General features: G+C 41.1%; 1 protein-coding gene across 6 annotated transcripts in view; it reads left to right on the top strand.

The window, feature by feature from the left end:
• Positions 1-4,173: 4,173 nt before the first annotated feature.
• GABRR1 (gamma-aminobutyric acid type A receptor subunit rho1) overlaps positions 4,174-22,483 on the top strand; it is a 34,370-nt gene continuing 16,060 nt past the window's right edge. Inside the window, exons 1-4 of one of the 6 annotated variants that reach the window (XM_048937820.1) lie at positions 4,176-4,276; positions 4,710-4,802; positions 17,683-17,736; positions 21,731-21,840. In XM_048937820.1, coding sequence (XP_048793777.1) covers positions 4,260-4,276; positions 4,710-4,802; positions 17,683-17,736; positions 21,731-21,840 — 274 coding nt within the window. In that variant the 5' untranslated portion in view covers positions 4,176-4,259. Of the gene's footprint in view, positions 4,277-4,554; positions 4,803-17,682; positions 17,737-21,730; positions 21,841-22,483 lie in introns of those variants that run through there. The other 5 variants (XM_048937821.1, XM_048937819.1, XM_048937818.1 and 2 more) reach the window with 5 other exon arrangements.

Genomic DNA, 22,483 nt, shown 5'->3' with positions numbered 1-22,483 from the left:
AAGACGCTTGTGAACCCTCAGGGGTCTCCCTGGGCAAAGTATCGTGCTGTGCAGGGAGAAAAAAAGTGTTGGGTGGACAAAAATATCCCTGAGCAAAGAGTTCTAGTGAAAGTAGAGAGGTATGAAGGGTTGCCTCGTTGTGGTGCTGTAGCATCGTTGTTCATTCCAGTAGTGAGGGACAACAGACATTAGACTCAAAGCACTGCAATTCACTCCAGCACATTGTTTGCTGTGGCCTTTCAGGTTTCTGCCCAGTGCAAGCTTGGCCCATTTCCCTTTCGTTTTATACAGTGCACAATCCATTTAGGGATTTATAAAGGCTTAGAGGCACATGTACAGTGCCTTACCTCTATCTGATTTTCATTCTGTGATAAGAATGCTCGAGGTCATGGGTTCGTTGGCACCCCTCTGCTCTCCCCCAGTCGTGTTGCATTGAAATCCAATTATTCATTAATGTTTATGATTTCTTGTGGTTCATCAGCATCCTCCTCACTATCTGCAGAAATCCCAGTGTTAGCTATGAGGAATGTGTGAGCCTAGCAAAGTGTGCAAGAGGGAACAGAGGCAGGGGCATAAAGGCAGACACGATAATAAAGTGCCAAAGCTATTTATGGTGAAATGTTTGGCCTCTATCAACAGTGGCAAGATGTTCTATCATCTTGAACTCTGGGTCATTCGCTGATCTTTAACAGTGAATCTTCCAGATGGTCCTGTATCTAACAAACACGAAGAATCCAGCTGACATATTTCAGTACATTTCTTAGGTAAGCAATCTGAAGAATAGGAGTACGCTTGTTAAAGCGAGCACAAGTAATGGCTTCAAAAATGCCTCTGACTTCATAGTTAGCCTAAATTTTAGTCTCTGACAACATCCATAACTGAATCCGCTAAACATTAATCCAGCAGTGTGCCATGGAGACACAGAGTGCCATTTCTGAAAGAACCAGAGCTGCATAGGGTAAACAACTTCTCAGAAGTCAAACAGCATCACATCAATTGTGCAGGTGCCTTTGTGCTCCTCCAGCTACTACAAACATGAATCACAGCAGAGATGCATTGACACATTCATCCATATTTGCATTAAAAGCTTTTGGACGAAGGCAAGGACCCATTAGGAAGAGGTTAGAAAATGTAAATGCTATGGAGTATTTTATGTGTGGCTGTTGCAGGCTGATCCAGGGTTATTTTGCACTCTGTATACTGTATATTAGTGTGCCATTTTAAGCTTTATGTAACTAACTGAAGAAGAGAAGGTCGAGTTCATGATTTGTGTAGAGTTGTCTTTGTGTCAGGCACGTACACTGCACTTCTGCTTTCCTGTGATGGCTGATGGCTTGCATGGCTGTTCTTCAGAGTAGATTTGGAGACAGTAGTACTCCTGGCAAGGTCAGAATCTTAGTACACACGAGTCAATGTCTTTGCTATTGTTTTGAGAATAGTTTGGTTACAAACAGAATCAAGCAAATAGTTGACTTTCCTTTGGTCAAATGGAAAAAAGTACTTTTTTTTCCCCTCAAAATGTGTTTATTTTACAAACTGTTTGACTCAAACTAGAATAATGTGGTTGGGTCAAGTAGAATGAAATATTCACTTCTTGGATGTTTCTCATCATCACTTGTGAGTGAAAAAGACAAGAAATACAGGATTTGATTTCTAAGCAGCCTGGTAAACATGTGTAACTAAGTCAAAGTGCAAAGTCCCACTGAACTCCTCTGAAGGTCAAAGAGACAAAGCTCCTGAGCAGGGGCAGCAGTGTCAGCCAGATGGTATCCACCTAGCCTCCAAGCTCAGCAGGAGCTGGGGGCTGCATCCCAACTGAGACCATGCCTCTATGCACGGGGTGGATGCACGGGCTGCCCTTCCCCTGGGCCAAGACTGGACTCACAAGGCAGTACAGGGAACTGTCCTGGAGGCAGTGAGAAGAATAGAAATGGTACATTATCTGCTGTGTAGTCCCTCTGGCCTGGCTCCATGTTCAGACACTTTAGCAGAAGTGTGAGTGCAGGGAAAAGTGTATAGCCATATGAGCACCCATTGATGCCAGCAGACATGGAGCTGGACTTTAAGACAACCCAGGACCGGAGTGAATAAAAGTCAACACTGAGAATTCAGGTATTCATTTCTGCTTCAGCAAGTGCTCTACATTTTTTTTTACCTTCCCTGTACAGCTTCATTTCATTCAGTTGCCTGAGATTTACTTTTTTTTTTCATTGTAGATTAGCATTTGCATTCAGCTCCTACTGTAACCCAGATAAATCTGGTATCCGACTTCAAGCACACAAGCATTCCAGGAAAGATGCCTTAAGCCATTAAAAGGAAATACATTATCTTTCCTATTATGAAGCTCAACATCACTCACTTGTCTTCATCTCAAAAGTCCATTCTTACTTCTTCATTTGCTCATGGATGAGGCTATAGACTGAATGTCTACAAAGGACTTGGCGTAAATATTTCACATTCTTCCCTGCCTGTAGAACTGGTACTGCAGTAATCAAAGGCAAAGGTATTGCAACTTTCAACTGACATTCTAAAATTTGCTTTGAGATTTTCCAGTGAATATTGTCAGATGCAGGTAAAAGATTAGAACATATACTGTTATTTGGGAATCTAGAATGAAGGAGGTATGTTTAATTTTATATCTGTGAACAGTCACTTGATGGGTGAACCGGAATAAATGTGAGCTTATCAAACCAAGAGAAATTAAACAGTGGCTCACATTTACAACGTTTCACTTTGAATCCCTAGGAAACAATTCCTTTCCCAAACATATCAATTGGAAAACTTAAATAATAAATTCACTTGAAGAAACTGCAGTCATCTCAAAGTTAGTCTAGAAGCTGCAAAAACAGACTTATTTGTTGAAAATACTGTTCTTTGCAAACTATTCCCAGAAAGCTTTCTTGTGTATTAGAAAGGGAATAGCACTTTAATAAAATCATAGAATCAGAGAATCATAGAATGGTTTGGGTTGGAAGGGACTTTTAAGATCATGTAGTTTCAACCCCCTGCTATAAGCAGGGACACTTCCCTCTAGACCAGGTTGCTCACAGCCCCATCCAGCCTGGCCTTAATTGCCTCCAGGCTGGGGGCATCCACAACCTTGCTAGACACCCTGATCCAGTGCATTAAGAAGTTACAAAAATTTATTCCAAAGATAAGAGAAACTTTATACAGTTTATTGCAAAGACTGAGAAGTGATTTGATTAGAGCATACCTAATATTATTAGGTGAAAAGAGCAGCCATTAAGGTACCTTTTATCCCCACTGACAAGGACATATGGATCAGTGGAACTGAAGACAGATCATTTTTGAAGATAAGATGGGTACGAATTTGAACAGCACCAGCAATTAACCTTTTAAGCAAACTAATGGTGACTGATTCCTCATCTCTTGAAGCTTGGGTGACTTTGTTAGCCCAGCAAATCATTAAACTGAATCTTCGTTGATGGAATGAAATTCCAGAGGTTTTCTATGTGTTGATTCTGTGGATCCCATGCCAGTGTACATGCTCACTCAGGATAATAAAGCTATGGCAGCTTAGACAAGGCAGAGGTCTGCTCCCAAGAGTTTTTGGAAAGGACTTCCTTGAAGAGAGATGGGTGACTTGACAAGTTGCTCTAAAATAGAACCTCATGGGTAACAGGCAGAGGAAGTGCCTTGTAAGCAAAGGGGTGGACGGGACAAGGCTGTCCTTCCTCACCATGTGGTAGGAGCAATTGCCATGAACATTCTGACAAGGTGACTGCGAAGCCTTGTGGGAAGATGCAGAGTAGAAGGACAGTAAACATGAAACTGTGGACAATACAGCAAGAGAGGGAGCTCCAAACAAGTGAGCAACGTGGCTGGCTCAACCATGTGTTTCTGCCCATGATATTTTCAGTAACGAGAAGAGGAATTCTGTTAGCCCCATGAGACCCAGCACAGCAGCCCTCTGAGCTCTTCCACAGCTCTGGCATACTGCTGCTCTTCTTTGATAGAATTCTTCCAAACAGCCCTGTGTTCACACTGTCCTTTTGTCCCACTGTCCCACTCTGTCCCCACTGGTATGCTTCCCAGAGACTCTGCTCAACCATGAGGTATGTGACCCACACCTCGACAGCACTGACCTGTGCAGTCAGACCACCGCTGATTGTTAAAGTATTCAGAAAAACACAGAGGATCAAAACACTATACGGCAGATCCAAGTGGAAATGAAGACTTTTTGCTGCAAACCAATATGTTTGTTAACACTTTTTAATTTATTGAAATGCCTGTAACAAATGTTACTAATATACAGGTAAGTTCAATGATTAAAAATGACTTATGACACCTGTCTGATTGGTTGCACTACTTTGGTTAACCAGACAGAAATACACTCGTGCCATTTATGATAGATACTAAAAAGGGTTCAATTTAAACCAATTAGTAAAATAGCTTGTTTGGATAAAAAATAATTGTTCTCTGAGAATACATGAACACTGCTAGAAAATCCCTGCCATCTGACGTAGAAGGATTTATAGGTTTAGTGGAAATTGCTTTCCCCACTGTCCAGATTAAATACTGCAGGATGATTTTTTGTATGAGTAAACATCCTTCCAATAACGATCAGACCGATAATGTCTTAAAAAGAGAAACAGGATCTACATTTTGGCTTTCTCCTTCTTGTATGGACTATTTCTGGACACAGAACCTTCAGGTAACATGTTGACTGTCCATAAAATGCATTTTAGCATCTTCCTGCTGTTCTGGGGATGGGTTTTATCCACTGAATGCAGAGTCCACCGACAAGGAAAAGAGATACACGAGGTATACAAAAAAGGCAGGTGAGTTTCAATTTTTTTACATTCAAATAGCTACTGTTTGGACAAATACAATGTTAATGATCAAAATACAGTGCCTATCAATTGTTTTGAATTTGCAGATTGTGATCTATCGGTCAAAATATCCTCTTCTGCAGTTTTTGACAATCACTAAGTCCTAATGCATTTTCTATAGTGAAAATCACTGTTTCTTCCCCAAAAGTGGGGTTTTGAAATATCTCGAAGTTTGGAAAGGTGCAGAAAAGAAGCATTTGATTGTATTTATCAGGATTAAAGTGTTGTAGAGTATTTACATAATAGTGGAAAGGAAACTTCAGTGCTTGAGGATTGTTGTATTCACTGAAGATTAAATTGACTGGAGATGTGAATTGAAAAGATTCAGAATTTATTTTCTCCTTCCCATGCTGTTTGTTAATAAAGCTTTTCAGGAAAAAAAATGCAGACCTCAAGAGTATAGTCAGTTATCAAAGAAAACTGAAAGACTATTGAGTGAAGATATGCAAAATGAATGAAAATATTCAGTTTACTCTTCCCTCTCTCTATTTCAAAAAGGATATGCATATGATGTATTTCTCCCACTGTCTTTTAGTCTTTTAGGAAGTTTTGAATTGAGGAAGCATTTGTTTGTTTGTTTGTTTTTCCCTGCAACTTCGTTTTTATTATTTGCATTCTGTGTGGGGAGCATTTGAAATTTTGTATGAGGATTTTCATACTCAGACACATTACAAGGTATCTCTGCAGGAAAGAAAATCTTTTTTTTTTTTTTTTTTTTTTTGGTAGATATAACTGACATATTTAGATCATTGTTGAAATGTTGTAAGCTTCTGTTTGTGAAAGGCTAAACCTAGGCAATCTCTGCTTTGCTCTGGTCACTGTTTCTGTTCTTTAATGACTCCAATTTGCCATCAATACGGTGCAAGGGGATAGAAATGCAAGACTACCACATTCCTGAGGAATTCAAGCTATTCCTGTTAGCTTTCAGGAAAAAAAAAATAAATGAAAAGTGAAAGGAAGGAAAGCATAGTGCCTTTTTACTTTCCAGGGTTCCTTGCTGTCACTGCTTAGGAAAACAAGGCAGAACAACAGCAGTGTCACAATGGTACATGAGGGTCCCTGAGCCATCTTACACACAGGAAATGGTTTAAGCATTGATGACACCTTCGTGGAGCTACAACTGGCAAAGTGGGTGCCATGCTCATGGTCAGCCCCCAGGGATGCATTGCCAGAGTCACTGTCTGGGGGGAATCTCAAAACCTCTGTTCTCCTTGAGGGTTCATGGCAGTGACGGCGGAGGTGGTATGCTGACTGTGGCAAAAGGAAGGCATGAGAAGCAAGGTGCTTCAGTTTGAACCGAGAAGCAGTCAGCAGGGAGGAGTGTGTATATCCAGCCATGTTCTTGTCCAGCATCTTCAGCACCAGCTCCCACTGCACCAAGAACCAAGCAGCGGTGCCATTAAGTAGCAGTGTACCAAATCACAGCAGAAGCATTAAAATTGCATGGAAATGGAAAATAAATACCTATTCAGTTCACATGGGAGTAGCCCTTTTACCTACACATAAAACACGTGGTATAATTGTGCTAGCACAAGCCTCTCAGGCTGCTCTGAGGCAGCTCCTAAGTCAGGCTCACCACCCTCACAGCACTCCCACACTGGCCCAGGAGTCATTTCTGGCCTACTTCTGCCTCAGCAGAGCAGTGCTGTTGCTGAGGAGGGCTGGAGGGGACAGGAGAGCAGCACTGGCTCATTGTCCATCAGCAACCCGTACAGTGCTTGCCTTCCCAGTATGGGATAGGCCATGCAAGATCAATAATCTGACAGCCTTATCACTTATAAGAACAAAAAGATGGCTCTGGCCATCCATTAGTTTTCCTTCTAACTACAAGCAATGAAGCCTTCTGCCGTATGAATTATTCTCTGTGAACTCCTAATTTCTGATAATTACCTTCAGTGCCAGATAAACAGAAAATAGTAATAATAGTATTGTAGGTATTTTTTAACCTCAGGATTCATCTGTTTTCTCCTATTCTTTGCTACTTGGTCTCTCTTCCATCCCAGCACGTGTAGGTGTATCAAACCCATTCTTCATTTCCTCTTGGATATATTCAGATCAAGCTTCTTAAATTTCTCAGCATAGGATGTTTCCCACTCCTTAGCTCTGTCCCCTCACATCTTTCCAGGGAGACAGACCCAGCAGGACTGGGTGCAGTATTTGTATGTAGATGCTGTTACTCCTGTTGACCTCCTGGCACTGTGTTCATAGTCTCAGTGGCAGTCCTGCAGTGGAGATCATGAACACTCGACATGACTGGGCACTCAGGTGTAGCAGGACACAAGCCCTTGTCTAGAGGTACAGCCGGTCCTATTTGCTGTCACATGCAGGATCCAATATGTTAAAATGCTGATTATATGAGACTGTTCTGAAGTAGCCATTTTTCCTTTGCATTTCAAAATAAGTGCCTTTTCCCATCACAGAAATGGAGCCTGGGAGAAAATCAGACTGCAGAAGGATTCTGTATAAGATCAGAAGAAATTTGTTATGAAGATTTCTCGTGACCATTTAGATGGTTTAGATTTGGTCAATGACTCTGCTCCCCTTTCCCTCAAGAATCAGCCCTGAAGCTCTTAAAGCAATTTACTTCATTGCTTCTTTTCAAGCACTGCTATTTCTTGCTCGACAAGGCTTGAGGCACCAGGATGGAAATCTACGGAGGCTTTTTCCTTCTGAAGAGACTCATTGGAGTCTGATGGAGCAAATCAATCTGAAGTGGGAAAGACAGGTTCCACATGGCACAAAGCACTCAGACTAGCTTAGTTTGCACCCACAGCCTTTCTAGCTTCCATAGGTCATGAAGCCTCCCACTTGCCCACCTGTCAGAGCTCAGCACTAGCCACCAGTGCTGACAGGCAGACTGGGCACCTGCTGTAGATACCTGCCTCCTTGAGTGTGCTGCCAGTTTCCTGCTCTCCTTGAGAGAATTGTCCAGCTCTACTCCTGACTCTCACGTACAGGTGATGGAGGAAATATGCACTTTTGGCTTGTCTCTTTGGATGGTGATGTTCTGCAGGTGTTAACTTCCTCCAAAGAGACTCTCTTGCTCTAAACTCTAATTTCAAATAAAATCTCACAATTTTATCAACAGTTGTTAGCCTCAAGGCTTGTCCTCTCATCTGCTCAAATCCATCTGATCCCACAGTCTTTGCTCTCCTGGTGATAGGGTGAATGGTGTGAATTTGGGCTGCAGAATCAGACACCATCTTGGTCACAATTTTTGTCACTGTGGGTACCCCAAAGCAGCCATTCTAGCATGAGGCAGGACAGGCTTGAAGTAGGATGAGCAGAGAGTCATGGTCCTTTGGGGACCAGGTTTGCAAGAGTGGAATTTTTCAGAAGGTTCCTAATAATTCCTGAGATAAAATTGATGATTCTTTGAGACACAAGACAAAGTATGACAATTAAGTAACAAATAAGCATAGGTTGAAGTACATACATACAGTGAAAGAAGCAGTCTAGAGAGTGTTACTGTATGAGACTTTCTACAGAGGCTCTCAACATTGTAATACATAGCCAAACTATCCATATGCAAGTCAAAGACTCAACTACTGATTTCTATTTATCTCTAGGACAAATCACCTCTGAGGAATTTCTCTTTGAAGGGTAGCAAAATAAAAATAAATCGTTTCACATCTTGCAGACCTGCTCACAGTTTGCAGTCAACCATGTGCAAATCCTGTAGAGTTTGCAAAGCTAAATTCATCCCTGAAACATTCACAGTGCCAAAACTCCTACAGATCCAAGCTGCAACCCTGAATGCCAGCACGGAGGCTGTTTACTGTCCCCAACTGCTCAGGCTCTTGCAGAGCCACCAGGTTGTGTGGGGTCACAACAACCAACAAAATCATTATGCCAACAAAATGGCCAAAGCCTGCATTGCTAATTAGACTTGCAGAATCTGCTAGGGAGGATGAGCAAAAGGAAAAGAACTGGCCTGGAGCTGAGCCCAGGTTGCTCTGCTAGAGCTAACTCCTGGGGGAAAAAAATCTCTTTTAACACCAAAATCTCCCTGGAAAGGATTGTAGCCACCTTTTAGACAAGAAACTCTCAGTGAAGAGATTTCACTGTACAAGATTTACGGCTTGTGTTTCTTTAATCTTAGCTGAGAGATTTGTTTCATGTTTTCAGTCTTGCCCCTGCCTTTCCTTGTCTACATTATAATCATTCTGCCTCACTGCAGTCTCCAAATAGTAACTCTTTTTCTGCTTCTCTCAATTTTCCTGTCCATATCTGTCAGTAAAGGCTATCTTTTACAGCAGTTGGTTGATACTCTCTACAACACGCCCTCTCAGGTTCACCCTCATGGCCCCGGATTTTTCTCTCTATGGCACTTTCAAATGTTGCTACCATTAGTGACACTCCTCTTAAGTAATGGGAGTCACTCTGCATCATTATGGCCATGGTTCCTTCCCAATCCTTTCTGAAAGGTTCAGCATCCTTCCGAACATTTGCTAAACTACATTGCCTTTTTTTTTTTCTTTAAACAGGGCTTTTTTGTTACCAGCTCCTGCTTTCATGGCTTCCAGAGGTTTGATTTGGACTCATAAATTCACCCGTGAGCCCTAACAGAATTTCTTCCCTTACTTCCCAGCAGTTCTTAAGCTGTCCTCTTGTCCTAGAGTTTTGCTGCTGTATCTTATCCTCAGGATTGATTCTGAAAGCATTTATTTGCAAGAACAAATCTTACTAATGCAAGCTGCCTTCAGATCGGATCTTTGGAGTGCACAGTAAGCCTGTGAAATGCCCATGAAAGCAATGTCTATGTGAGCACATTACCAGGAGCAATCCAGATCCAGTGGGGTGCTGAGCGCCCGCAGCTCCCAAAGCACTGTGTGTTCAGGTCAGCAGTCTGTGCTGTGCCTGGCACCAATGGCACTGCAGTGCTTTGAGAGCAGCAAGAGACCCGGAACGGGCTTCAGGCCAGTGTAATGGAAGCTTCTCCCCTGTTGGAAACCTGCCTTTCTCTTTCCTCTTTGCAGCTTCAACTCCTTAACTCTCCATGCTTGCTTCCTCCTCTTTTCCAGCTTGCTCTTTCTGTTTTTTTATCCCTGACTTTTTCAGCCTCCTCTTCACCTACCTCATCTATTTACCCCAAGACATATCAATTTTCCCTGTAACACAGCTCTGCCAAGTTTTTTTCTGCATTATTTTTTCTGCATTATTTTTTTCTCCATTATCATTCTGTAATTTCCTTCTCTCTTTTGCAGCTACTGCCTGTTTTTCCTTTTCTCCCACTTGCCAGAAACCCCTTTTCTCTGTCCAACAGCACTCATTTTCTTTATTATATATTTTCTTTTTCTTCATTTCTTTCTTTGTTGTTTCTCTAATTTTTCCTTTCCATCCTTGTTGCTCTTTCAAGTAACTTCAATCCCGCAAGGCATTTTTTCTTGGAAATTTTCTCAAAACCCAGGTGAAGGAGTCCTCTCTCTTCTTTTCATTGAAAATGATGCTTCTCTGAATCCTAGAATCATAGAATCACAAAGTTGGAAATAACCTATAAGATCATCTAGTCCAACCATCTCCTCATCACCATTGCCACCACAAGCACTGAACCATATCACGCAGCAAATGGCATTTTCTACTCTTGTGTTTATCACCCACCTCCTTTCATCCTTTCTAGAGCTTATTTTGGGTCTACACTCTACACAGCTCTCTATCTTTTCCAGTGATTTGTGTTAGAAAATTGTCTCTACTGATATTTCTGTAGCTACATTCATAGACAGGTACTGCGCCACTTTACTAAGCCACTGATGACAAAATCTCTGGTCAGTGTTACCATTACATAGTTTGCACAGGATCAGCAGCTCTGTTCTGTCCTCTAGCTCACTATTACCCCAGTGTGTTTTATAAGCTGGTGTGAGGAGACATAACAGACACTAGAAACATTTGTAGTCGAGCATAAGACAGAAGCAAATCACCAAATCAACCCAGAGATGCTGGGTAGTTTCCTCCCTCCTGACTACATATAAATTGTTCAATTTTCTGATTCATGGGTTGGATTCACACCTGAAACAATCCTTCTGGTCCTTTTTCTATAAATGCTCAGCCACCTTTCAAACTCACTTGTATTTTTTGCACCTTCAGCTTTTGGTGAGAGTGAATTTCACAGTGACATGCTGTGTTTCTGCACTTCCTTTCAAATTTCCTCTTGTTATGTGTTGTGTAAAGCTTTGAGCAACAAACTCTTGTTCACCTTCACCGTGTCACCCCTGATGTTATAAAGCTTACTTGTCTGTTACATCCCCTCCCCATTTGGAGAGCCCTGCAAGGCTGCCTGGAAGCTCTCTCCACCAATTTGTTCAATTTATTGAATTTTATTCAATTTATTGAGTAACGCAGATCTGACTGTAGATTCCCAGGAGACTGTAATGACCACCTTTCCTCATAGTAAAAACTTTCCATTATTCCTTTTGTTTTTTTTTTCTGTTGTAGCCATTCACATGTCATTTACATGCCAGTCTCTGGAAAAAGATCTCCAAGTGGAATCTGAGAAGTTACAGATTTCTCCACTGGAAATATCACCTACAAATATAATAAAAATCAGCAGTAATTGACAGCAGGTAAATAGCATAAATTGACAAAGAGTGAGGGACAATTTACTTTTCTTGAAGGATGCTACACTCTATAAATATATTGGAGTTCTCAAAAAGTTAATGAACTTGCAGATAAAGGTGATTGAGATGACACTGTACACCTGAGTTTCCAGAAACCTATTCACAGGACCTTCCCAAAGACTGGCTCCACTTGGAGATCTTTTTCCAAAGAAGAATAAAGTTGTCAACTTATATCCTGTGGTATCAAGGATAATTTTAACACTGGTTCAGCATATTCCTACTTAGTTTATTTTGGATGAGAGCCTGTAGTCTTCCTCCTGCCCTGTCCACGAGATCTGTTTCTGATTCTGTGCAAATATAAATATTTCTTAATATTAACCCAACAGTGGAATTATTAAAATCTTGTATTTTTTTGTAATGCAAACAAATCCTTTCACTATCGATGTTTTATGGACCTGTTTTATTGCCCTTCTAATTCTTGTAAATAAGGAATTAAGACAAGTGTAGTAGTGCTGATTAGTTAGTTATTCCTTGTTCTGCATTTGTACAATTGTTTTTCTGTATTTCACAGTTCTTTATATTCTCTTTTACTGACATTCATCTTAGAAATACTGGATCATACCTGTAATGTGCTGGGGCTGCTTTGAATTCTGATCCAAAATCCCAAAGTGTCTGTATTCCTTTCTATCATGCTGTCACGCAGAAGATTTATAGTTCTGTCATCTGCATTATTATTGAAAATATTGACTAGTACTTCCCTGGATGAAATACATGAGATGTCATTTAAAATGCCTCTGCAGCTTGACAGCAAATTAATGACAATTGCCCTAACCATTGTCTTCCAACTATGCTCAGTCATACTTTCATCTAAACCTTATTCTCTAGTTTAGTAATGAAATTTTAAAAACCTTACTGAAATCTATGTTTCCTCTTGCTTACATTAAGGCATCCAGTTACACCATCAGAAGGACATCAGACCATTTGACATCAATTATTGTAAAGATTCACATTGAGTGGTCTTTACAGTCTTGTTATCCCCAGAGCGATGTACAAACAGTTAATGAATTTGTCCCAGTTTGTTTCCAAATGTCAAAACTTCAACATCCTTATTTTCCTCCCTGCTTTAAACTGGGTTTGGTGTTTGCCTTCCCTCCTCTCTCAGAGGAAACTGTGTGGAGTCCTTGGTGGTACCTGCTAATGGCTTGGAGACTATCCTGGCTGATACTCACTGTACTTCTGAGGATATGCCATCAGCCTCAGTTGATTTAAATACCTCTAGCTTACCTACATGTTCTTTAACATGCCATTCCATGACCTACATTGTCCTGCCAGACACTCACAAGTCAGTGTTTCTTCAAAAACCCAACAAATGCACATGCAGTAGGTGCAGTTTTTGCCACACAAGGGAAATGTTATTTTTGCCACTTCAGGCACAGTACTGAGACCTCAGGTAACATGACATTTTTCTGAATAATCACTAACTTTCTTTGTTATTTTTTACTTTTGCAAACATTCATGACCAGCCAAAGAAAAAAGGAAGCACAGAACTTAAAGGATGCTTCTGCGTCTTCTGCCTTAGGATATTTTGAATTCTACAGTTTATCTGTATTCTAGTAATACTGGATTAAAATGTCATTCTCACTGAACTTTCTACATTATTCAAAAATAAGATGGCTTTGAATCCCACTGTTTCTCAGACTTTGTGCTGTGAATACAAAAAGCAGCTCTCCCCACTTCTTTTCAAAGATGTGGCCCCATACCATAGCAAGAAGTGATATTTCTATGACATCTTTAAACCTACTAACCAGGACACAAGAGCCAACATAATTATAAGCAAACAAGAGCTGCCACATGCCAAGATAAAATACATTCTGTGATTAACTTCCCTCAGTTTTTAGTTGCTTTTCTACGGCTCACAACTGGTCATCCTTCCAGTTTAAGCACAAGTTAGTGTTCTTCCATCACATTATCCCTGGAAACTGATATTTTATACGGTGTATCCCATCTCTTGCCACGTATGCCACTGGATTCTTATTCAGTCTATATTTCATGCAGCTATTTCCTGCTGCAAGTTTGCCTTTTCCTGCTCAAAGTTACTCGTTGTTCTTTCTCCTGGTTTAGCTGCACCACTTTTCTTCCTTTCCCAGAGCACTTCTCTGGGCTCTGAACTGCCTCCCAGCCTTCCCCTAGGCCTGCTGTACCACCTGTCCACCACCAGCTCCAGCCTGCTCTAAAGGTTTGAACTCATTTTCAAGTCAAAATAGTATTACAGGAGAATTGTTCTTCCTCCTGGACAGCTTTCATTCCTTCTAGGACACCAAGGAGATTAATCAAGCCAGAGAGGACCATGCTGGGCAGTGCATCTCCAGGGTCAATCAGCACCGCCACACAGCACCGCTCCGTGGTGAGGGGACACCCCTACTCACTTAGGAAGGAGTAAATGCCTCAGTGATTATTCAAGGCACAAGGAGATTTGCAAGCTTTCTCTTGGTTCTGTCACAGAAGTGGAAATTTCTCCCACACCTTGGGCTAGCAGCCGAGTCACTGAAGCCTTCCTCTCTTCATCTCCATAATATATTTCAGCAATTTACCTTCCCTTTTTCCTTGTTTTTTTCCCGAAGAAAAGCTGTGTTTTGATTTAATTCCTCAAGGAAGAAATACTCTCAGGTCCTAGTAAGATTATCCTAAGAGTGCAAAATTGATCACTGTCTGCTAGAGGCATATTGCCTCCTGTAGAGAAAATATAGTATCATTTAAAGATAGGAAATCTGTCCCGCATCAGTAATTACAAACCAAGATGCAAGGATATGTAATGACTTCTCTCAAATTTGTTCCCTTCAAAAGCTCCCATTTAAGTGATGAGGAATATTGAGGGTAGTATGGCACACAGTGTGAAGCTGGCACTCCTCTGGCACACATGCTTTGAAGCACGGCATTCGGAAATGCTTGCTGTGTCCATCAGCTGTTGTGTTTGGACCATCTCTTCTGAAAACAGACATGACTATCCCTAACTCTGCAGCTCTCTTTCCTTTGTTGGAGGGAATAGAAGTGCTTTTTTTTTTTCTTTTGAGTAGTAACTTTGTTTTGCCTTGTGTTATATGAAAAGATGTATAGCTCTTTTCCTGAAAGTTTTCTTCTTTAGGAGTCCTAAGGTTTACTCACCTAGTGGGGGTACCTGCTGGGACAATAATGGCTTTGGAGGGGCTGCATCATCCAGGTGCCACCAAGAGCCTGAGAGCTGCTCATGCAATGCAAAAAAAAAAAAAAAAAAAAAAAAAAAAAAAAAAAAAAAAAAAAAAAAAGCAAAAACAGGGAGAACTGTGAATAAAACCAGCCTGATGCAGTGATGAGTATTGATTTTTCATAAAGTGTGATTTTCAAGAGAGCCATAAAATTCCTTTTGACACTATAGCTGTTAGGAGTTAAATATCAGCACTGAAATTAAAAAAAAAAAAAATGGCTGTTCATTATTCTGATAGCACAAGGGGGGAGAAATTTAAATAAAAAAAGAGTAGATTTAGGTTAGATGTTACGAAAAATTATTTTGCTCAGAGAGTGGTAAGGTGCTAGCACAGGCTGCCCAGAGAAGCTATGGATGCTCCATCCCTGGAGGCACCCAAGGCCAAGTTGGATGGGGTCCTCAGCAGCCTGATCCAACGTTGGCAACCCTGCCTATGCTAGGGGGATTGGAACTAGATGATCTTTAACTTCTTCTCCAACCTAAGCCATTCTATGATTTTATGATTATTCAGTATATTTTACCTCTACAGCTATTGATTAGTTTTAAAGACAGCCTGTAATCCAAATGAAGGCAAGAGCATTATGGTCAATTCGTGTAGCCATATTGGCAAAGAGTTGCACCAAGTAGTCTGTATGCAATGACTGGCCCAAAACTCCCAACTGCAGTTATGTGCTGCAAAAATACAGGGACAGTGAATGCTCTGGGAAGTGCATTGCACCTTTCAATAGATTCATAGCCCAAGCAAGCAGGCTAGTTGGGTTCCATAATGTAGCTTCTGGTGATCTCTAAATCAGCAGAACATTCCCAAAAAGCAAAACAGAAATGCTATGCCCTGAGAAGAAAAATATAGGGCTTCAAATCACAGTAACTGGGGAATGGCTAGCAATAGGTACACAAGATTTTCTGCTACAAGAGGTGGAAAAGTGAGACAAGCTCATTAACCTCAGAGCTGTGACAGGGAAAATGGAATGAGGTTGGTGTTAAGAAGTTAAGGAACTGAACCAAGGCACAAATGAATACAGTCCTGCAGTGTGTGGAGCATGGTGAGGTTTTTTTGCTGGTTTGTAGTACAGAAATAAAGTTTAGTATAGGATCAGTGGAGAATCACCTTGAAAAGAAACTACATGAGTTTGCCAGAGAATAGATAGGATTTGGCCACAAATTCTTGATGGCCACTCTTTGAGGGCTCCCTCAGCAGTCAGGATAGTGTCAGAGCCAATATGAAGCCTTAGATCAACTCCACAACAAGGAATGAAGAAAAAAGAAGATGAATTACTTCATCCCTGTTTGAATATCAACATTACAACCAACAAGCAAAGAGTTTACTAGGGCACCTTAAAGTCATGTAGGTAGGTCAGCTCTTCCTCAGAATCTGCTGCCCAAAACAAGGGATACTATTTTCTTATGGCCGCCAAACAAGAAGTGTGCAGCAGTAAGACAAATCAGAAGCAGCTTAAGGGCATATCAAGAAGATAGAAGTCTCCAAACAGTGCATTTTGCATTTTCAAGTGCATTTTGCTGCGTTATGCCTGGGTCCAAGCACCAAAGAAGCTGCTACTTAAAAAAGCAATGGTGCTATATGGCTCAAAAGCTCCCCAGCAGGAGTCTGCATGTGGATTTATTTTCATCCCCCTTCTACAAAAAACAACAGATTACATCAAGAAACCAATCTCACCTGGCAAATGCTTCATTTCAGGGTGATTCAGGGTCCTGTGCCCACCACCAGCCTGGGCAATATGGAGATTGTCTACAACACTGTAAGAGCAGCAACATGAATTCTCCTACAACATTGTTAGCTCCAGAGAGTTTCCAGCCTAAGATTAAATCACGAAGCCTGATGTTTGGCTTCCATTCACCCCAGGGATGATGGCACTCAGATAGTGACAGTGATTGCAAATGAAGTTTTTCCTCTGCCAGTCTCAAGATTGGGATCTGAAATGTATGTTAATGGGCAAAAAGTCCAATTAGCAGAGTTGAGCAGAGCTAGTGTTTATTTCAGAGATAAGCTAACTTTTTAAACTTTTAATTAAAAATCAGCTGAAAGAATTAAATGTTTAAAATGCCATTTTTACTCAAAAAAGCATTTATACTGCTGAAACATTATTTGCTCTAATGATAAAACAAAACATTGTCCCAACACTAGGAAGGTACAGAGACTCTCATGAGAGCCAGCTGCAAGAGAATGTGAAAACAGGAACACAAAATTCTAAAATGTATTTATTTTTTTCCCCTGGAATACTTTACAGAGATTGTCTTCTCATGAAAATATTCAATTGCCTTAGTTGAATGATGCAATGTATAAAAATGCTTATGCCCATGTTTTCCTATTCTTTTTTAGCTTTGATTACATTGTATTTCTATTTCTTTTTTCTTTTTTTTTTTTGCTAGCATGTGTGCACCTATAAACATCTTTCCCTACATAAGATAAAACGAAGACTTCCAAATGAGTTAACATGATGCTCTGTTTTGTTAGCTGACAAGCCAGGGTTTGCATCTTTAAAGGGTTTATTGTTGTTTTGTCCCATCAGGACCACTAACACAGCAGGTCCCCATACAGCAGACCCCATTGGGTAACCTGCATGGGGTGTGACATGGAGGGATAGAACTGGGACCTCCACAGATCCCTGAGTAGAACAAAACCCTTTCTGCTTATTTTGCTGCATTATGTCTGGATCCAAGCACCGAAGAAGCTGCCCAAAGTATTTTCTGTCTAAAACCACCCCTGTCTCTGCCCTCTGGTCACAGACATGGTTGGACTGGACGACCCTGTTGGTCTTTCTAACCATAACAATTCTATGATTCCTCAGATAGAAAAAGGGCCATGAGAAGAGCAGCCCTTTTTACCAACCTTTGATGAAAAGGTAAAAACAGGTTAGAAGCACTCTCCAGAGCTACAAAATGCAACGCTGCAGGATTTCTGTTTTTTCCCTCCCAAGCATGTTTTCCTCCCAGCATCGTTAAAATGTGTGATGGTAGCTGTGTCTCCTTATAGCAGGCTGTTTCAGCTCTCCCTTTTCTTGTTGTCTCCTTGCAGCCGACTCCAGCGGCAGAGACGAGAAGCCCACGGCGAGGCACACAAGCAGGGCAGGTAGGTGAAGGCTCAGCCACTGCCTCAGGCTTCCCATTACAGGGTCAGCAAAGCAGGGGGAGCAAAACCATCCAAAGCCAAACAACAATCTAGCACAAACATTCTGAATAGGGTTCACGCCATTAGCAGAGTTGAGTGAGGCGTGAAGGAAGCCAAATTCCCTTTGAAGAGCCATGCTTAGATATCGTTTCGCATGGCCCCTTGGCTTCACACAGCAGTGCTGCGTGATTTGTGTCAGGTGTGGGGCAGTATTTAGGTCAGGTATAATCCCCTCCACTCAGGGTCACTGCTGTGGCCACTGGCACTTGCCCAGCATGGCATGGAGCACAGCCATAGTCAGACACCTGACAATTTGGAGCTGCTCAGCCAGTCCCAGCTGGTGCAGAATTGCAGCATGCCCTGAAAATCTCCTGTTCCCAGAGCTGCAGAGCCCAGACCCCAGGAGACTTCCACTGTTGCCTCTGGGGGAGGCAACTTTTCACTTTTTTAGAAGCAAAAAGATTGTGACATGCATCACTTCATACTAAAAAGTCCTCCAAATTTCTCCCACCTTAGTTTTAAACTGATCTAGCAGAATCACAACAAATCCAACTGTTTTACTTGAAAGATTTTCTGTATTTTTCTGTACTTCAGTAAAGAGTATAAAAACAACAACAAAAAATAATTAAGTTGGAATAATAATAACCTACATTTTACAGCTTCCATCTCCCAAGGGGAAATGCCTTTAAATTTAAACATCTTTCTGCATGCCTTCTGGTGGAATAGAAGTGTTTTCACCTTTCTATTCTGATTGTATATCTGTCCCTCTTCACCAAGTTGAAAACAGAAAATTTGAAGGGAAAAAAGAAATCTAAGAGAAAAAAAAAACATAACAATAACCAATAAAATTAAATCCTCATTCTTTTCATCTAAAATAGAATAAAAAATATTGGTTTTACAAGTTTATCCAAAATAAATAACACTATTCATATCTTCTCACATTTTTACAAAAAAAAATCACAACTCAATCCAAAAATATTTTTTCCACTTCATGCTTATGCTCCATACTTTTCTGACTTCATACTTCTATTGGAGTTTTCAAGTTTTTAAAATGAGCCACTGTAATAAGGACGTAGCCAAAAAACTGAGATGAGCAAAAGTGATTCCCAATAGCATAGGCATAGTTCAAAAGTGAGAAGTTGAGTTCAGTGGCAGGAAAAATAAAAACCCCTATAGCCATAAAAAATGGGAATACAAGTTGAAAATACAAGAAGTCTCCCAGTAATGCCATTTCTGCAAATATAAAAGGAAACTTTAAAAATAAAAGCTCTATTATACATATATTAATACATTTCTATTAAGTTTAGAAATGTAATTCTAAAAAATATCCTCCTTATGTTTCAGATGAAACTGTTGTAGGAAGCTGGCAAACGTGACAAAGGCCAGAATGGCCATATGATGGAGTCAGGCATCCATGAAGTATTTGATATATACTCAGGAGATACATCTAAACCTTAGCACTAGATGGAAGTATCATGCAAACAAATCACATATCCATTATAAACAGATTAAAAACTGTGGCGCTGGTTTCTCAGAATCTCATTGTATGTGGAAGACTATCTCTAAGCAAGCTGTTTAAAACAGAAATGTGAAGAAATCTATCATCAACTGCTGTTATTCGGACTTTTGAGTAACAGGATGATAAAACCCATGAAAGAGTTGCTAGTGAAGCTTACAAAGAGTATAAAGCTTAGTGGGGAGGCAAATAATTGTAGGATTGGTTAATCATCCCAAACAATGTTGGCCAGCAGCCTATTTGGGCAACATGCCAAATGCGTGTGAGTAAAGGCATGGTCATCAGGTGCGTGGTCCCAGAGGGTGAGGGATGCACTTTGGAATGAATAACCCCATGAAATGTATGATGTATAACTGCACTCAAAAGCAGGGAGCAAGGGAGTGTGCTCACCACCTTGTGTGAAATGGGAGAACCAATGTGCAATCTCTAAAAGCCTAGGAAGGAGAGGGACTTTCCAGTGACCAGATCTCACCCCTAGTAACTACAAGGACCATCTCCCTGCCACAAATGAAAGAAACATTCTCTCCAGCCCCACCTTAAGGAAAGCGGAGCCTTCCTGCTCTGTTGGTTAGAGACATTAATTTTGACCCTAATTTAATCCTAACATTTGTTCTTAGCTGACGTTGCAGTTTTGTTTGGCCCTTTCACCCTCTGCTGACACACCCACAGAGCCCTGCACCTTCCCTTCCCTTGGAGCCTATCTCCTGGCTCTCCATCACACTGCTTACCCTACCTTCTGATTATATAAGGGAGAAAATGCTGTTCTGAGCACCAGCAACCAAGACTGCGCACAAATGTCTGAGGCTTTGCTAGTGACCTGGTAATAACATTCCCTTGTCTCAGCTGGGTATAAACGTTTCCCAATGAGTGTTTGCAATCCCACAGGTCTTTCCATAGCTCAGAATTATGCCCTCTGTTCGCTGTCCAAATAATTCCCTTTCTTCTATGCCAGTGCCTGACAACTGAGGTTCCTAGGCAAACCTTTTGATGTTAAACACTTCTGTGTTATTTTCTTGTACCTTATACCTGTTACTTTACTACTTTTGTTCACCTACTCCTTTCTGGATGCTGACAAATAGGAGGAACTATAGGAACAATTCAATATTTGGGAAATGAGCTTTTCATCAAGACAGGAAAAATACTCATATATAATCACTGTTAACAGAGAGATTAGAAACTATTTTGGTTTATAGATTTCCCATTTTATTATAGGGGCAGAGTGCCATGGGAAGAGGTTGAATTAAACAGACTTAAAGCAGAACAGAGGACCACATTTTAAAGTGTCCTTTGGGATAAGTAACAACTTGAAGAGTTCACCAATGGATGTAGGCAACTCATCACCCCTAGAAATTATTAAATTGAGACTGAGCATCTTTGAAAGATACTCTGTAGTCCAGTCTCTGTTAGCAGATTGTTATGTTGGTATCTTGAGGTACCACTGCCTGTGGGCCTCAGTACAGGCACAAGAAGTACAGCACGGTTAAGCAATCTCATTTATGAAGAGTTTTATCACAGGAAAATATTCCCTGTCAAGTTTCTTTGTTGTTCTCTGTCTCTTTGATCTATTGCAGACTCGTCTTCTGCATAGTCAGATAAACACTTCTTGGAGCATATCATCTTTTTTTCAGATGAAGAAACAGCAAAATCTTTCCTCTGTTTTTGAGCTCTCCTGCTGCCCTAGCAGCTGTCATGTGGCTGCTCAGGGTGCAGCAAGGCTTCACAGGCATGGCGTAGCCGAGAAGAGCTGCTACAGCTCCCATCCTGGCCAAGGTGCTGGGGAGTCAAACAGTGCTTTTTGCCCTCAGAGATGGCCTTGAAAGAGAAGCAGAGCATCCTCTGCTCAGTGCTCACTGCAGCTCCAACAGCTTTTGCAAGACCATCCCTGGCTCTCTTGTCTTTAATGCTCCTTTTTATCTTTGTTAGAAAACTGGAGCAGGAGCTAATCAGTTTATCCCCAGTTAGGGGATGGCCTGCCTCCTGGCCTGGTTCCCAGCCTGTCTCCATTTTGTTCCTGGGCAACAGCCAGTAGCTTATTTTATATATTGTTTCCCTAATTCCTGGCCTCACATCCTGTCAGAAATCAGTGTCAGAAATCTTGTCTCTTATTTCCTTTTCCTCACTTACCCACACACATAATTTCTCTAGGACATATATTTGAATTGTCATATTCAAACTGTGTTATAAGCACAGGTAATTTTACAAAGACTCACAAAGCAAATGTTTTCTCAGTGTGTCAGAACTATCACAGATGCCTAAGTGCTCCATATTGAGCATGGGGGCCATTTTGTAATGACATGCTGCCAAGCACTGCATTCACAAGGCTATGGCTTAATGGGAACATGAACATGAGCTGGTTCTCATTTTTGGACTGGAGTGAAGTGGTTCAATATCTCTCCCATGAACTGTGAAGGGCTCATAGCTGTGTTTCTCTCTTCCTAGTAGTCCTATCCTAAAGCGAAGCCCTGACATCACCAAATCTCCACTGACAAAGTCAGAACAGCTGCTGCGAATAGATGACCATGACTTCAGCATGAGACCAGGTTTTGGAGGTACACAATCTGCATATTTGTTACTGTTCCTATTTTGCACTATCACTTCATTATACTGTAGCTTTAAGTTGGGCCAACAAGCAGAGGGACGAGCAGAGCCTTTTCTTTCTCTAATTAGTGTTTTTATTGTAAATCCATAGCATGCTTGGGGGGATAGTGGTGCAGTGAAATGGCCTTCTTCCTTGAAAAACAAACAACTTAGTTGAAGTCATGGAGATATGATTAGAGGCAATGTAATATTCCTGATACTCAATGACACTTTCTTTTGATAAAACCTCCAAACACACTTTGCATGTATTCCTGGATGACGGGGAAATTCTACAGATGTGGCTTCCTGTGGCAATTTGTGTGCATAATCAAATCACATACCAAGTTTGCTGACCTGGCTGTTTCATTTCTAACACCAAAGAAAATATTTCGACTGCTGTGTGCTAACGCTTGCTCACAGTTTTGTGGCTGTACTGTACAGCAACCAGAGCTTTAAGGGAACAGGATGAAGGGGAACATGCTTTCTGTCAGCCTGTGGATTAGGGAATGATGAAATTTATCTACTCTTTCTGGCTGACAGATGGTCATTCAAATCCAGGATACCATTATATACTCTCATGAAAGTAAGTTTTTTTGCTAAAAGCTCAATATACCA

Source organism: Lagopus muta, chromosome 2 (assembly GCF_023343835.1).
Source record: "Lagopus muta isolate bLagMut1 chromosome 2, bLagMut1 primary, whole genome shotgun sequence".
Taxonomy (NCBI): Eukaryota; Metazoa; Chordata; class Aves; order Galliformes; family Phasianidae; genus Lagopus; species Lagopus muta.
The sequence above is the reverse complement of the archived record's forward strand: the minus strand, read 5'-3'. Positions and strand labels throughout refer to the sequence as shown.